At 39.1% G+C, this 15,751-nt stretch overlaps 1 protein-coding gene across 1 annotated transcript in view; it reads right to left on the bottom strand.

Moving 5' to 3' along the window:
• Nucleotides 1-4,315: 4,315 nt before the first annotated feature.
• Nucleotides 4,316-15,751, bottom strand: part of CDS1 (CDP-diacylglycerol synthase 1) — a gene marked incomplete at its 3' end in the record, with an annotated part of 31,811 nt that continues 20,375 nt past the window's right edge. The window contains exons 6-13 of the mRNA XM_080626790.1: nucleotides 15,468-15,526; nucleotides 13,078-13,160; nucleotides 11,570-11,657; nucleotides 10,449-10,517; nucleotides 9,486-9,638; nucleotides 7,117-7,236; nucleotides 5,052-5,155; nucleotides 4,316-4,445 (exon numbers count right to left, since the gene is read on the bottom strand). Coding sequence (XP_080482916.1) covers nucleotides 4,316-4,445; nucleotides 5,052-5,155; nucleotides 7,117-7,236; nucleotides 9,486-9,638; nucleotides 10,449-10,517; nucleotides 11,570-11,657; nucleotides 13,078-13,160; nucleotides 15,468-15,526 — 806 coding nt within the window. The remainder of the gene's footprint in view (nucleotides 4,446-5,051; nucleotides 5,156-7,116; nucleotides 7,237-9,485; nucleotides 9,639-10,448; nucleotides 10,518-11,569; nucleotides 11,658-13,077; nucleotides 13,161-15,467; nucleotides 15,527-15,751) is intronic.

The following is a 15,751-nucleotide window of genomic DNA, read 5'->3' as shown; positions in this document are numbered from 1 at the left end:
TACTACACAAAGGCTAGGTTGTGAACAACCAAGCAGGCACAATTAGATTAAATGCAGCAGACATGTAATTTTCACATTGATGTTCTTTTTCAAAACAGAAGAGCCAACTGCCCAGAATTGCTGCAGGAAGAAGGGACCTGACCTGTAGTTTCACAGCACTTCCACCTGAAGTTTTAGTCAGAAACTTGTTTTAGTGCAGCTGGACAGCACAAAGTCTGGCAGGGCTTGCTTTCCACTGTCTCAGGATAGCGTACATTTGACAGGTACAATAGCTTGTCGCACCAGAAACAAGGTCAAAGTACAAAGAGCTACACACACACCCTTTAAGTAAATACAAACCCCAGTGATTAGCCACAGCTAGTTAATATAAGGCACTATTGAGCAATTAGAGCTCTCATTGTGTTTTATTTAGAGGTGTGCAGGATTCTTGCCAGATAGCACAAGTACCTCATTTCCTGTACTCAAAAGGCAGGGTCTTAACAGCAGAAGTGAAAACCTATCCTCTTGCTGCACACGAGACTAACTTAAAACTTGAGTCCCTCTGAGCCGAGGGCAGCTGGCCTGGTAGCTTTTTGTGGGAACAGCAACCACTTAAGGAAGAAAACTGCTGCTATTGCACCTTGACTTAGGCAAGTGCAAGTGAAAAGGTAGCATCTAAATGGGGCTAAAGCTTTATATCTTCATTTCCCTACAAGAATATGTTGCCTTTTCATACTCACTTGCAAAGGTTATGTCTGTGCTAATTAAATCCTAATAATACCAGGTTTTCCTCACCTGTTCCTTTGGAGATCAAAATGTAATTTCAAGAACAAGCATCAGTATTGAAAAGTCAGGGTGTAATATGTACACAATGAATAAATCATTGTGTCTGTAGTATTCAGCAGTACCTCACTGGTAGACTCAGTGCTAGGATAACGATCGGCCTCCATGATCCCAAGGGTCTTTTCCAATCTAAATGACTTTGTGATTCTGTGTTTATGGGTGACATATTACTGCCTGTTTCTGGAATGCTGTCAGATACAGGACTCACGTTGAGGCTTATGCAATTTGAAATTGCTAAACCATGGAATTGAATATGCCATTTTCTGATTGAGAAACTATTTGCAAGAGAAAGAGCAATTGTACCTTAGCTACGTGCAGGTTCTGGTAGAAGCTGGACAGAGGGGCTCTGTGCAGTGTGGTTTAAGAGTTATGTACAATAACTAAAGTCAACTTAAAGTCACAAATTCCCTCTGTTGCAACTGCACAAACAAGGATTACTTTGGTTGCTGTGCCAGTATCCCTGAAAGCAGCTCCTTCCAATTGCCTCAGCAAACACATCTTGAAAGGGTTTTGTCTGTTGAAGGTAAAAATTTCGTGTTTCTCTGCAAGAAACAGTCCAAAACTTTACCTGTCTGGCAGGAGAAAACTCACCAGTAACGTTGCATTTCCTTTCCTCAGAAAAGCGTCAGAAAGCAGGCTACAGGAAAGCTCCCTCTGTGCTCCTGTAGTTTTCTGAAGCCTGAGGAGGTGCACAGCACAGACATGATTTGCTGATGGTGAGTGTTTAACAGATGTTACAGTCTTCGCTGTAATATAGAAATGAGGTGCACTTGTTACTCAGCTTGCTTGAGGTTGCAGGTGAAAGACCTTGGATCCAAGACTTAAAAGGGAATGAACAGTCAGGGATCGCCTGAAGTCTTGAGGGACAAAAAGTAGGGAATTAACAGCAGGCTTTTTGCTTAAGAACATAACTGTAAGCAGTAATATAAAGGAATATAAATTCTTGTTAAGAAATCTCTACCTACTGTACATGCTGTAGGAAATACTGGACAGGGGGATTTCTGTCCCAGTTTTATTTTTATTACAACACCTGCTTCAATGAAAGATTGAAACAGTTAAACCAAACCAGACATTATATGCTCATACCATTTACAGTATTTACATAATATACATATTTATTTGTTTTTCTGCCCAGTGGGTAATTATAGCAACTTTGAACAAAACTGCAAATGAAAAGAGACACTGGTGTAAAAAGTTAAACTTTCCTGTTGCTCATATTGCAGTGCTTGAACAAACAGAAGTAATGAGTGTGGTAAATGCACTTCTTAGTAAGCAAGCATAATCGTCACTATACAGTGACAAGTCCCACTGAGGTTTATTTACACCAAGCCTAAGCTGGCAGGAAGCTATTGTTCTACCCAGAGAATTGATGAGCGAGTTCACAAGTGATTCCTTCTTCATTTGAACTTTGAACAGCAGAATCGCAGTGTTGAACTTTCTCTTGTGCAAATACATAGCAATTAATTTCAAATGCTCTGTTGTATTAAATGCTAAAATATAATTTAACTTCCTTATTATACATGCTATAAAATGACACTAAAAATTTCAAGTTTCCAAAGTAACAATTACCTTTTTATATATATATATTCTCTACATAATTTTTTAAATTTTTATTTCTTTTCAAATATCCAGGATAAAGATATACCAACTTGATATACCAACTCCAGTATGGCTGTGGTTTTTCATAAGCACCTACTAAAGTCCCATTAATAACCAAAGTTTCATCTAAAAGTTAGCTTTCCAGATATGCTACTACAGTTGCTCTCTCATTTTCTTTTCTCTTCCCTTCTTTCTAAAGCACCTTTCCATATGCCCCACTCCCAGAAAGGCTGTGCTACCTTTTAGTCTCAGGCTATGCTGCCCTTCTGGTGGAAGGGCTGAAATTCAGTCCCCTCCAATTAATAAGCCAAGTCATACAGCCATTGATGGACAAGGAGGTGCCCACTGTGGCCTAAGCACAGAACAGAGTGCACAGTGGTCCCAGCTGCATGGTGTTCAAAAAAAGCAGCCTGTGTTTTACAGATGCATCTCTTCACCCACCCTAGTGATTTCCTCTATGGTTTTATGCTCAAGTAGCACCAACCATTTAAAAATTTCATCTTTTCTATATATACATACATACAACTTTTAACATTTTTAACATATATGTACACACAGAGACATGTGGCATCGATATGTTAACTGCAGGAGAAAAGCTTATTTACAATTAATTGGAAAAAATCAAGTTTTATCAAGTTACAGTATACCAAAACAAAATTGGCATTTGTGCTTTCTGTTTGTACAGGAGTAATTTCTGTCATTTCAAAAAAGTGTATATTTTTATTTGCTTCAAGACATGTCACATGATGAAAAAAGTTAGAAAACAGCTAGCATTGAGAATTACAGAACATCAGCTTTTCTCATATGTCTACAGAATAGCTGCTTTCTATGAAATTCTCCATTCAAACATCTATGTGGTTACCCAAGCTTGCTTGAGGATCTTCTTAATAAAAAACAACATACAGCAGAAGAACCACGTATCCCATCTTGCACTGTGCACATTCATGAGATAAAAGCTTCGGCCTTCACTGAGTAACATGTTAATAAAACAGCACTTGAACTTCACTTACTCAGGACCTCAAAGTGCTTTTAAAAAGAAGGAAATACCCCCATTCTACATGGTAGTTAAGAGGCACAAGGAATAAGGCTTGAATTACTGTCTTCAGACACTGACCAGGCCATGGAAACCAAGGGTTTAAGCTCCAGATTCTCTCCAATCTGTTTCCTGGATAGGACAATCCGATTTTCTCAGGTAATCTCTACTCTCGGATGTGGATGCTTGTTTATAATCCGTAAGATTAACATAAAACCCAGCAGCTCCACACCCCAAACGGCCTACCTATAATTCAGCAAAGGTTCTTTTCACTTGAAAGCATGAAATAGTTTTGTAAGAAGGCATTTAATTAAAAACAGGGCTAAGTTTAACTTTCACAGCGATTTAGTAAATACAGGGAGTCTGACACAGCAGGCTGGAACTACCTCTTTGATCAGGCTAACCAGTATTTTCTGGCCAATTGTCATTTTAGCACTGAGCTACATTAAAGTGTCCACCTGCCTCATCTGTTTATGTTTCAGTAGCCACAGGAGACCAACGAAAGTATTGCTAAGATACACAATATTAAATAACTCACTAAAAACTAACAGTGAATTTTCTTTTTTTTTTTTAATACAAAGTCTGTTGGGCTGGGTGCTGAAGGAAGGCTGCTGCCATCCTCTTCAGGAACTAAAATATGCAGCATGTGAACTGTTACTTTGCAAGCATTTTATTTTAGGACTAAGAGATCCTCTGTGTCCTAATAGGAAGTCATAGTATTCACATTAATTTAGGGAAACATTCACCTCTTCCAGACCACAAACTACTCTCCCTTTAGCTGTTATCTATGTTTGTATTTGCAATGCTTTTCCACAGGCTTCTTGTAAACGGAGGTTTCTTCTAGTCCTCTGTTTTGACAAACTACACTCTCAGAGATGGCTGCAGGATCCCTTTTTCGATGAGGTGAGATTTCAGGGTTTTATACACGCTTAGTTGTTGCTCAGGCTGAAGTATCAACAGCTGTTTCAGTAATTTGCTGGGGTTTGGACCCCTGTCAATAAAAAAAATAGGGTTTTTTTTAAGCTGCCACTCTAAAGAAACTTTTCAACAGCTTTCCATTTTCCTCTTGCTGCGCAAGCAATGCCTTCCTATTTTGGGGGACACCAAATTAGAGATTTCTCTCATTCTTTCTCATCAGGATGCATGAGCATTACTGGTGGAGCATCCTCCTAACAGAAACTAAAAGGCATTTCTTGTATTTGCTGCCAAACGGAGATATTAAGAAGGCTTATGACAAATAAGATTCACTGATTCATCCTTAATCACTGTAATCAACATTTTTCATCAAGAGATCTGTTTTAGTTTATCTTCTAAAAGGCTGCTACACAAAACTTTCTGGTATTTAGGGTACACAGGTTACCTTTAACAGTAGTCACAGAAACATCAAGGCACATCAAGGCACAGCTTGAACTTGACATAAATCCTAGGCAGCAACATGCATTTTCTTAATAGTTCTGTATTTTAAGACATTGCATAAATTGGATCTAGAAACCTGCAATCTCCACTATGCTAACAGTGGGGAACATAACTTGTAAGAAACAGCTATGGTACAGCTCCTATGCAAGGTTAAGGAGTTAATATTGTAAAAAGCCCTTACCTTATGAAACTGGTGATATAGACATGAACAAAAGTGGCCATCAAGTACTGACAATCAAAGCGATCCATTATCCCACCATGCCCAGGGATTGTGTCTGCAAAATCCTTTTGGGTGTGAAGGACGGAGAGGGAAAAAAATTAAGATGAAAGTGATGCTCAGCGATTCCAATGAAACACACTAACAATGTATCACTTGGCAGCAGCACTTGGCCGCAATTAAGCTACAGTTTCACTGCACTGAGACAAAAGTTAGCAAGAGCCTCCTTTGCTAAAGGAGTTTTTAACTGCAAAGGTGAGTCAAGGGATGAGAAGAAAAGAGATGAGAAGAAGAGATGAAGCAACTTGTCCACAGTATCCCACAAGAGGACAGCAGTTGGTCAGGTGCAGGTTTGCCAGTACTGAGTGCACGTGTATGCCTATACATACTTCATTTTGTAGCAAGCCTCTTAAGCTAATGGCTGTCATTTCTTGACTCTGCAGAATTCAGTTCTCCTCTTTAATATTATTATTGCTTTTTCCTCTACCGGCAGCTGCTGCTGAAACTTTTGTTACCAGGGAACATGTATTTGCTACAAGAGAAGCATTAACCTGAGGACTCTTTGCAAGTTGTACTGCCCATTCGCGTGCTGTTTGTCTCACTGGGCTCTTGGTAACCGTAGTTAAAAATTATGTAAATATATTTAACACAATCAAAAACCCCTGTAGAGAAAAAATTGCCAATACTTCAAAATATTTCTCATGCAAACAAATCTCAATACAGTACCTTTGTGTTACCCCATCTTGTTCGTAGAACAGCTTTATCAAACTTCTCTCATATATCCTTTTTATCATTCACACTCACTTGTGAACTTTCTGGGTGAAAACCCTGACCTTAGTCATGTAGGGCAACTGCCAGCAAGTTAAATCAGTCCTGTGCCACTGCCATTCCAGCCCTCTAGTGCTGGGCAAGCTTGAAGTGTCCAATCTAGCCTACATGCTGCCATCAGTAACAATTCCACAATATCCCTGTCTTCCTGACAGTCCCTTGGTCACCACATTGGGGCCCAGAAATATATATATCTATTAAAAAAAATAATATCTACTTTTTTATATCCTACTTTAAGTATTGCTTTCCAGAAGCATTTTTTCCCCTCAGAAGCCCTTCTTCACACAGTCTTTTGCTACCTGGACATATACAGGTATGACAGCACACAAGGCTGTAGCTAGCCAGACAGAGCTGGACAAGCTGCTTGGACCAGTATAAGAAAGAGGGGTAAGTACAAGCACATGTATGGGAGTTCAGTACAAACAGAGAGGTTGATATGTGTCTGTGCAAAGCACATGCCAAAACTGGTTGATATGGGGAAAAACAACAAGAACAACAATAAGCAACAGGATAAGAATTACAGCAGTCCTACCAAGACATAAAGAAGGTCGGGAGAAAATTTGGGGCTGCCCTCTTCCCACACTCCTGCTGCCACTTAATATCAGCCAGGGACAACACTGCCACAAGCGACAGCGCACACCTTGCAATAAACAGAGGTTAGCCCATCATATCATTCGCCAATACACACTCTTGTTACAAGGCAGCACTGTATTGGCAGAGGCAGCCAAACATCTCATGCTTTGGTGCATCTGACTCATCAGCATCTGCGTACAACACAAATTCTATTGGTAAAACACAGCCTGCCCCAATCTGAAAGGTAAAACTTTTGTTGGTGCCTCTGGGGCATCTACAGATTGCCTTTCATGTCAAGTGTAATGTCTCACATCTTGTTTGTCTAAACCCCTTCTGCAACATAACTTGGAAGATAATTATCAACCAAAATATAAAACCAAATTATTGTCAGATTTCCAAAACTGAAGTCACATTCCTAAAACTTCATATAATCAACATAACACATATATCTAATTAAACAAAGTACTGCTGCTGATGCTAAAAACCAGCTCAAACATCATCACACCTTAGTAGAAACACTAGGTACTACAATAAATGATTGAAAGAACCCAAACCCAACCCACCAATTTATCTAATTCAAATTAAAAAAAAAACAAAATAAGAGTGGCTTACAGGATTCATTACACACCTTGATTTTGAAAGCTCTTTTAAATCCACTGGCAAAGAATCCTCCAAATGGTCCAATTAATGAGGCAAATGTCGACAGTGCAATGCTGTGCAACTGAAATGGGTACATATTCACTGTTTCCTGTGAGTAAATTAAACAGCACTGTATTTCAGTATGTTTGACCATAAGCATTTTAAGCTTAAATATTTTTAAACGGGGCTCTTACAGAACAAATTTCCACAAAGCTCCAGTTTTTCTGACACAAAGTAATAGAAAGGAAAAGTAGACACACTGTAGAAAGTTGCTGAAAGTCTGGTCATGTGAACAGGATCAAGTATTCAAGGTTGCTACAGCAGTCGACTTTAACAAACAATGTGGTTTTCACCCAACCCCTTAGTTGATCATAAGGAATAGAATTACTAATTCCTTAACATATGATGCTACTCTCTAGTCTTTCCTGGCTCTTTTCCAGTTCTATTTCCTGCAAACAGTGGAGCTTTCCACTAGTTCCTAATATTGCTCTAGTAAGTGGTCCAGTGCTCTCCACCCTCATGCAGTTCTTTCAAGATAGATATGAATTTTGCACTGTCCATTGTACATCCATACCTTTGTGTACATACAGCAATAATGGGAGATGATATACCCCCATTAATACTTTACAGTTTGCGTTTAAACAGATATTGTTCCACTCACCCTGTTCACAGAGTTGAAATTTGTTTGGATCCGTTCCAGTTCTTACAGATAAGAGAGACTTCACTGGAAACAGGTACTTGCCTGCCTTTGTGACACAGATTAGAAAAAAGGGTCTTTTTGTTTAAGCACTTTCAAGTCAATGGTACCAGCTCCAGCCTCTGAGAGAACACTATGCTGGCTACATCCCTGAAAGCAGAACACACCTCTGCTGGCCGGATCTTGATAAACACCGTATGTGGCTGAAAAATCCTGTTCCCTGTGTTTCCAATTTGAATCACAGCTGGTGAACACCAATTAGCTTCTTGACTACTTCGTGCAGTAATCTTAAAACACTTTTCCTTTTGGCTAAATTATTCAGTTGGTCAAACAGAAAAGTTTATGAGTTGGAATTGAGTCAATTTTTCTGGGAGAACACAAGGCTTGACATCTTTTGACACCAAGCAAAATGTCTTCCAAACATAACATCTGGTCATATTCCTGAGAAAGAACATCAGGAATTGAGTAACTGAGAGAAAACCAAAAACCCGATGTTGCCCAAAAAAGTAGATTCAATTTGACTCTTTAAAGAGTGCTAAAACGAATTCTCTCCTCAACAGGCTTGCTAGAGCCTGACAAAAGTACTCTAGAAGTGCACGTGAAACTAGTATCTCTTTTTAAGGTTGATAACTCTCTATTAGACTGCCACAGAGCTGGACATTCCCATCTCCTTGACGTTTACTGGACACATTTCTCTCTGCTCAGTCCACGTAATGGTTTTGCACAGAAAAATCCTTATTAAATTTGCAATTAACCCCACAGTCCCTGAAGCAACAGTGCATTCATTTGGTATGAAAATACCAGAGCTCCTTCTAGATGCAATCTTGCTTTTCTAAGTACCAACTGTCGTTATTAATTGCTTTTCATTTTAGGCTTGGTTGCTACAGTTTCCAGTTTGTGCTTTCTTCTTGAAACCACATCAATTTTCTCCTTCAGTGTTACACCTACGTAACAACACGTAAAGCCCCACTGCCTTCCCTAGTGCTGGGCACTCACTCTGTGCTGAGCCACTGCACAAGCAAGGGGAGTGCTGCAAACCCACTTGTTCTGCATTTATTTCAGTTACCTCCTCTTTGCCCTAAAGGAAAGATAATGACAGACTGCTTTGTTTCTATTTGGTATTCTGTTCCTGTTGGAGTGCTTCTGGAGCCTGTGTGCTCAGAAGCACTGTTTTGTAGGGTAGGATAACTGATGACCTCTTTCCTGACAGGTGAAAATACAACAGCTCACTCAAAAGAATCTGCAAGCTGGGTGTGAGAAAAGGGGTTGGTGACTATATCACACTGAAAAATTACTGGGGTACTAATTCTTCATTCAGCACAGAAGTAATGACACCACAAAAATTTAAAGGTTGCTCTTCAAAAACAGGTTTGTCTGCAAAATGCCTAAGTGACATCCATTTCCAGCACAAATGGGATACAGGCCACAAGAACACAGCACAGTTTGTTCAGGTGACTCCAGCAATGCATTTCAATTCTGCTGGGGTGACCACCTGCCCTGCCTGAGCAATGGAGAGGCTTATGCTACCAATCCAGTTCTTACCCTTCAAGTCTTACTAGCATCCTTATGCTTTTGCAGAAGAGTTTAGAGAACTGTTCAAGATGTGAAGTATACTTTCAATTTTAACCAAAGCCTTGGATTTTGGGGTTTTTTTTCCTTACCCATCCCAACACAGCCTGAAACAATGGTGGCAAAGGGTACTTCTTAATCTGAAAGAGCTCTGAAGGTTCACACTCTGTCACAAATCTGTTGGTTTCACTGTTATATTCCACGGGGCAGACAAAGTACTGATGTTGAGCCAGAAAATAGGAAAACTGAAAAGCAAAACAAGGACTCTTGAAATAGGCATTTGTTGTTACAGTTAAAAATCATACAGTAATGGATAGCTTTGTCATCACAAGCTGAGGATAATGAAAACCTTTTTAATAACGAGATGCGGAATGGTGTGAAATCAGCTAAGTTGCGTAATGCCTCAAAAAGGCAGACAAATATGGATATTCCATGTGCTTAGTGATGATTTCCCAACTTGTTTTCCTTCTCCTATTTCTCAGATTCGTACCTACTGGGCATTTCTGCATTATAAAATCCCCAAATGTTAGCCACTTATAATTTCTTTGCAGTTCATTTCTCCATTAAAACTCAAACTATCGCTTCTACCAAATTTGGCAGTCGCAAGTTCTGCTGACCTTGGTGATAAATTCCTCATCCGAACAGTTACTGTATGCTGTTACAACCTTCTATGGTAGTTTACATGTAGTTTACATCAGTGTAAACTACTTCTTAGGAGAAATGTGATTATAAAGTACATAATACAAAAGTACTACTTTACAAATCATAAATAATGCTATTAAATAAACTCGAATTTCAAAATCAGGCTACAACTAAAAACTATTCCAGACACAGTAATAGTAAAGGCAAAAAGGGTCAATATAACCTATTCGGGAGGTATAATCCTTGCCTAGCTAGTTAAGAATTGGCAGAATTCTCTAGCCAAACTCTCAATTCCCCTCCAGCTCTTGGGCTTTCAGCAGTTTGAGATGACCAGATTTGTCAGTAATTTTGCTTCAAGAAAAATGCGCAGTTGAAGATTGAACCTATATAATAAAAGTCCTGCGGTTACTTACAATAAATCCAAATACAACTGTGGAAAAGAAGCCTCCAATGAACCCTTCCCAGGTCTTCTTGGGAGACAGCTAGGCACAAAAGAGATAGAGTTAGCCTCATCAGTTGCACTACTCAACCCTTTTCTACTCTATTTCTGGATCTTGTTTGTGAACATTAAAGCTCCTACTTGGTTTTAAAAAGGCGAAATAGAGGATGTCAGCAACTGCAGCACAGAACATGATAGATAGAGGAATATAGCTAGGACCTGCCCCAGACAAGGAGAGAAAGTGCCACAGTTTGGTGTCACTAGGCAGCTTGAGGGAGCTGAGATCTCCCTTCCCATCTGCTGCTGCTGTCTGGAGGTCACTGCCTGCCTCTGGCCACAGCTGACCGTGATTAAGCAGCTGGGCTCCTCCCAGGCAAAAGACTTGGAAACATGCACGAGTGCTATGGCTCTGTTGAGACCTCTGCTAGCAAGGGCACACTCAGATAGTGACAGAAGCCTGGATGATAGTCAATGCTAGGGACACTTCTCAGGAGACACTAGTCTCCTATGTACAGACTGGCAAACTAATACAGCCAACAACTGTAGGCATAAAGACACCAGTGTAGCAAGCTATTTGCTTCATCAAATTCTATCATGTTTTCAATTTAGAAGCAGTTGAAAATCAGAACCAACTAAATAGCCCAAAGTTAACATGGCAACACCATGAAAATATTCATGGCTTTCTGTAGGGTCTTGCATATTCTGTCAGAATAGGAAGACTACTACTTCCCAGTGCTATGTCAACAAGACCAAACAAGAAATAGGCTTATAAGATATAGCAGTTTATTTCAAATTACAGTGTCTACAATAAACGTGCAGTTAAACCTGCATATGAAATCCAAAGAGAACCAATTATAAATTATGATGTAATAGGCTCAAACTGTATTATACTGTAATGCTAATATTACATTCACATTAATCCCAGTTTCCACTTACAAGTTTTCAGAAACAGGAGAGTCAGTTTGGTTTTTTGGCAAAGATGTGTACCATGCAGTACACTGGAAAGTATTTTCTCTATATGCATGTTTCTGAACAAGTATCAAAAATGCTGTAAATTGTAAAAGCTTGTCGGTAAGGAAGTGCTTTAGTACATACCTTAATTAATGGAGTTTTCCCAAAGAAGAATCCAAAAATGTAGGCAGCAATATCATTGCAGATAACACTTGAAATTGGAACCAGAAACCTGGAGAAAGGCATGAAAAGTTTCATAAAGAAAAAGAAAACTTGCCCAGACTTAAACACAGGACATAAACTGAAATAGCAGTATTTCTTTCTGGGAAATTTTTCTGTAGTATTTAGAAGGAATTATGTTCCATAACGTGCTCACCTAGTTCCCCCATGAGTAGCATATTTAGCTATACTGGTTTTAGTCTTCAGCCAATCAAGACCACTACAGGCCCATGTTAGTTCAAGTTTAACTATGATTTTGGTGCATGAGCTTAATATGTGAACAGGCTGACTTTTTCCTGTGAGGCTTGAAGACTGGTACAACAGTTTAGAAGAAATCAACAGATACAAGCATGTTGATGTTTTTGGTAACATCAAGGCAAGCAAATTCCTTATAAAGTTTAAGGGCATCTAAATTAAAAAAGAAATTTCTTTCTCCTTTTCTTGTCAGTTTGGAGCAGCCTGTGTTAGTTTTCTAAGTGTTCTTTGCATGCAGGCAGCAACAGAATTTTCTGCTCAAGCCTGTTAATGTCTTTTTTCCCCTTTCCAAAACAAGGATGTGTTAATATGCCAAAAGTCAGATTTTGTGATCGTATGCCAAATTGCTTAGCACTAGTGGAAATATGAAACAATAGGTTAGTAAGGCAACCAGGTTCAGGTTTTGGCACATGAACATGATCACTAAGAAAAGAATCTGTTTATACAAACTGTGTGAAAGCCTTTGGGTTTTCTTTCTAACTATGAACACATCTTTTCTGCTATAATCTCCCCAGTTGTACATATATCAGGAAAAGAAAAAGGAGAACACGCAGTATTATGTCCTAGGAAGAATACAAATCATCTTCCATATGTGTCTCTTCCTTCTTTCTCAACTTGCAGTTTACACTGTCCCTAAAGAAGTGTGGGGTTGGAAAACACACATTCTCTTTGAGAAGTGGCTTTAAGTTTAACTGCATCATCAGAATTTAATATATTGCTGGAAATGGGGCAGAAAGATGACCCAACAATATCCAAGATTTAAATTCCTAAAATACTTGAAGTAATCTGAATTGATCTGAATGGGGAAGGTGGCCAGATTAAATGGTCCAACTTCAATAGCTCTGAGCAACCTGAAGCTCTTGAGTAATTGAGAAAGAATTGCTGGATATTCATCCATTCAGCAAAATGCTATGGAAACTATTTTACCAAGCATGCAAGCAATCCTATTCCTTGCAAGTAAATGAAGTGGTTGTTCAAAACTATCATACTTGTGGCTGCCAACCTAGTTAAAGGGGTTTCTGTTTCAATTTCTCCAACTCCCCTTTCAACTAGAGATTATTGCTTCTTTCATTTGTGCTGCTTTAACTGTTCCCATGATTATTCCCTAACCAGATCTATGTAAAACAACCAACCTTTCAATGCAATAGTTACAAATCAGTTTATTACTGTCCCCTTACCAGATCATGCCTTCAAAGAGATTTTGGATGACAAGATGAGATTGAGTTACAGTGATCAGCAAAGTGACATGAGTCCATGCGAACTGTTAACAATGCAACAACACAACAGTTAGTGAAAACACCGATCCTGTACACCTTGATAAATACTGGCGTGTCAGCTAGAGGAGCTACTTAAGAGCTCACAGGAAAGACCAGTTCTAGCGATAATGCAAGAGATGTTGTGCATACAGTATATCACAAGTTAGCTGGCTTTCTGAAGCAAGTACTGAAACTTTAACAGGTTTCCCCATCACTTACCTCCACCCAGAATTTTTTTAATGTGCAGTTTAACATCTGATTTAATAAGACATACACCTTCAGCATAAAAGCAGCAAAGAAATGTAAGCAATGTGATATTCTGTATATACATACAACATACGTGTTAGAAGTTTAACAATAAAATGGCAATGAGCTACTCATGAAAGAGTCATGGTACACAGATGTGGATCTCTCTCATAACAGAATACCAGTCCTCTTATGAAATATGAACATTCTCAGGATTAGCAAAACCAAAGTGTCAATTTTTATGTGCATGGTCATTTAAACAGTCATTTTCCCCAGTATTACTGTATGCACTTGGTGGTTTTTCTATAGCACCACGGTACAATAGTGGTTTCCAAACAGCCCACCACTAAAGATTCTAGAGTAGATTTTATTTTCCAAAACTTGTAAATCAAGAACTGGTAGTTTTTCCATGAAATGCCAGATCTAAGCACTCTAAATGTCTGGAAGATTTAACACTCTATGTCCTACTTTAATTCTCTTATCATATGCTTTCCTATGGCAGCTAGCAAGAAGGCTGAAAAGGAGGGGTGCAAGACCTCAGGAAAGGTTTCTGAAAATACTCCCTGCTGGATAATTAAAGCATCTCTGCAGCAAAATTTTTAGTATTTGTACAGTGATACTGGAACACCACCTAAAAACAAATGGCGACTCTCCTTGTCTGTCCAAACACAGTGTTGCCACACAGTGGATACACAGCTTCACTCTGTTTTACTGCAATTCTCAGGTAGTCAGACCTTCATGTTTTTCAGGCAGGCACTAAGTCACATGGCTGACACCTCTTTTTTCTGACTCTTTTTCTAAGGTGAAAAAGACAAAAAACCCCATGGAAAATTAATATATTTGCCCTATGCCTATCTGAAGATAAGGACTTCGGGAGGAGGGAGGAGTCAGATAAGAAGATAAAGACTACCTCTCCTAGAAAAGCTGCATCTCCTTGTCATGCAAGTTCTCCACAAACAGGGTAAATTTTTTTGAATAAAAAACTTTTTTTACATACTCACACAGGGCTCAGCTAAGTCCTAGTCTACAATCAGGGATCCTCAATTCTAAAGTGCTACCTAAAGCACTGTAGAAACTGAGGGGTTAATACTCAGAGCTTTAGGAAGTCTTTAAGGTTGCACAATGCTCTGACTGCTCTAGTTCTTTAAAGGCAGGAGCTGTACTGCATTACTGTTTTATTATTGCTTCAAATCATTCCTATATAGGAGTGGGGTTGTTCAGTAGGGTTTTTTTTTGCATTGGTTTGGGGTGAGATTTTTGTTTGGTGGTTGTTTTTTCTTGTTTTGTTTGTTTTACCTGTGATGTTACAAAATTAGGTTTTGACCTATAAGACACACGTAACAAAAAGGTTCATGATCTTGATAAGCTACTATGCAGTTCATTAGGTGGACAAACACAAGAGATGAGAACACTGGCTTCTTTTAATAGATTATTGATCTAGAAGCGCAGCAAAGCAGATGACTAGAACTGCTGTTAAGTGTGACACAATGAATCCTCCACATACAGATTAAGTTCAAGTTTCCTTCAGAGCTCTTCAGCAGGGCCTCTGCAAAGTAATGCTTGAGTCACAAGAACCACTTCCCGCACTATGCTGAATGGCTTGGCTTCAGACCTGGGAGGGAGATGCACACCCCTCTTTCCAAGAATCCCTTTCTTATTAGCCTATCACTAAGGGAAATGTGTCACTTTGTATATGCACAAGGCCTCACCAATGACAGCTTTTATTGACTGAAAGGCCACATTCTGTGATATAATAATAATAAGCTGCAGGATGAACAGATTCCTACAGCCCAAATCCACTTGACTTCATGGAATCACAGAATGGTTTGGGTTGAAAGCGACCTTAAAGCCTGTCTAGTTCCAACCCCCTGCCATGGACAGGGACACCTTCCACTAGACCAGGTTGCTCAAAGCCCCATCTAACCTTGCCTTGAATTTCACGTTACTGTTGGTTTAAGCAGATTTTCCACACCACCTCTTCCAAGCTGTTTTATGAACATAGGGACATGACTGTTTCTAGTGACATTCATAACACAAGTGACCACAGCAAAGTGGGTAATACACACCATGTAAAATTGCAGACGATAATGTTTCTTCACTAAACTCAAAACAAACATGCAGAAGCCTGTAAAACAAAGCAAGTGCAGTTTGTACCATCTTATATTTAATTATACTGAACTGTGATATATCAGTAATCCTCTTCCCCTGAAACAACTTTTAATTCCTCTGTGGCTAGAAGCATTTGCTTGTATTCAGTTAAATGTACATATAGAAATATTCCTATTAGAGCACAAAATTTAGTTAACATCAGTAAAGAGCATCTATTTCCTTAGTTATGAGTTCTCATCAT

Source organism: Psittacula echo, assembly GCF_963264785.1.
Source record: "Psittacula echo genome assembly, chromosome: 1".
Lineage (NCBI taxonomy): Eukaryota > Metazoa > Chordata > Aves > Psittaciformes > Psittacidae > Psittacula > Psittacula echo.
This window is presented reverse-complemented; position numbering and strand designations above follow the sequence as displayed.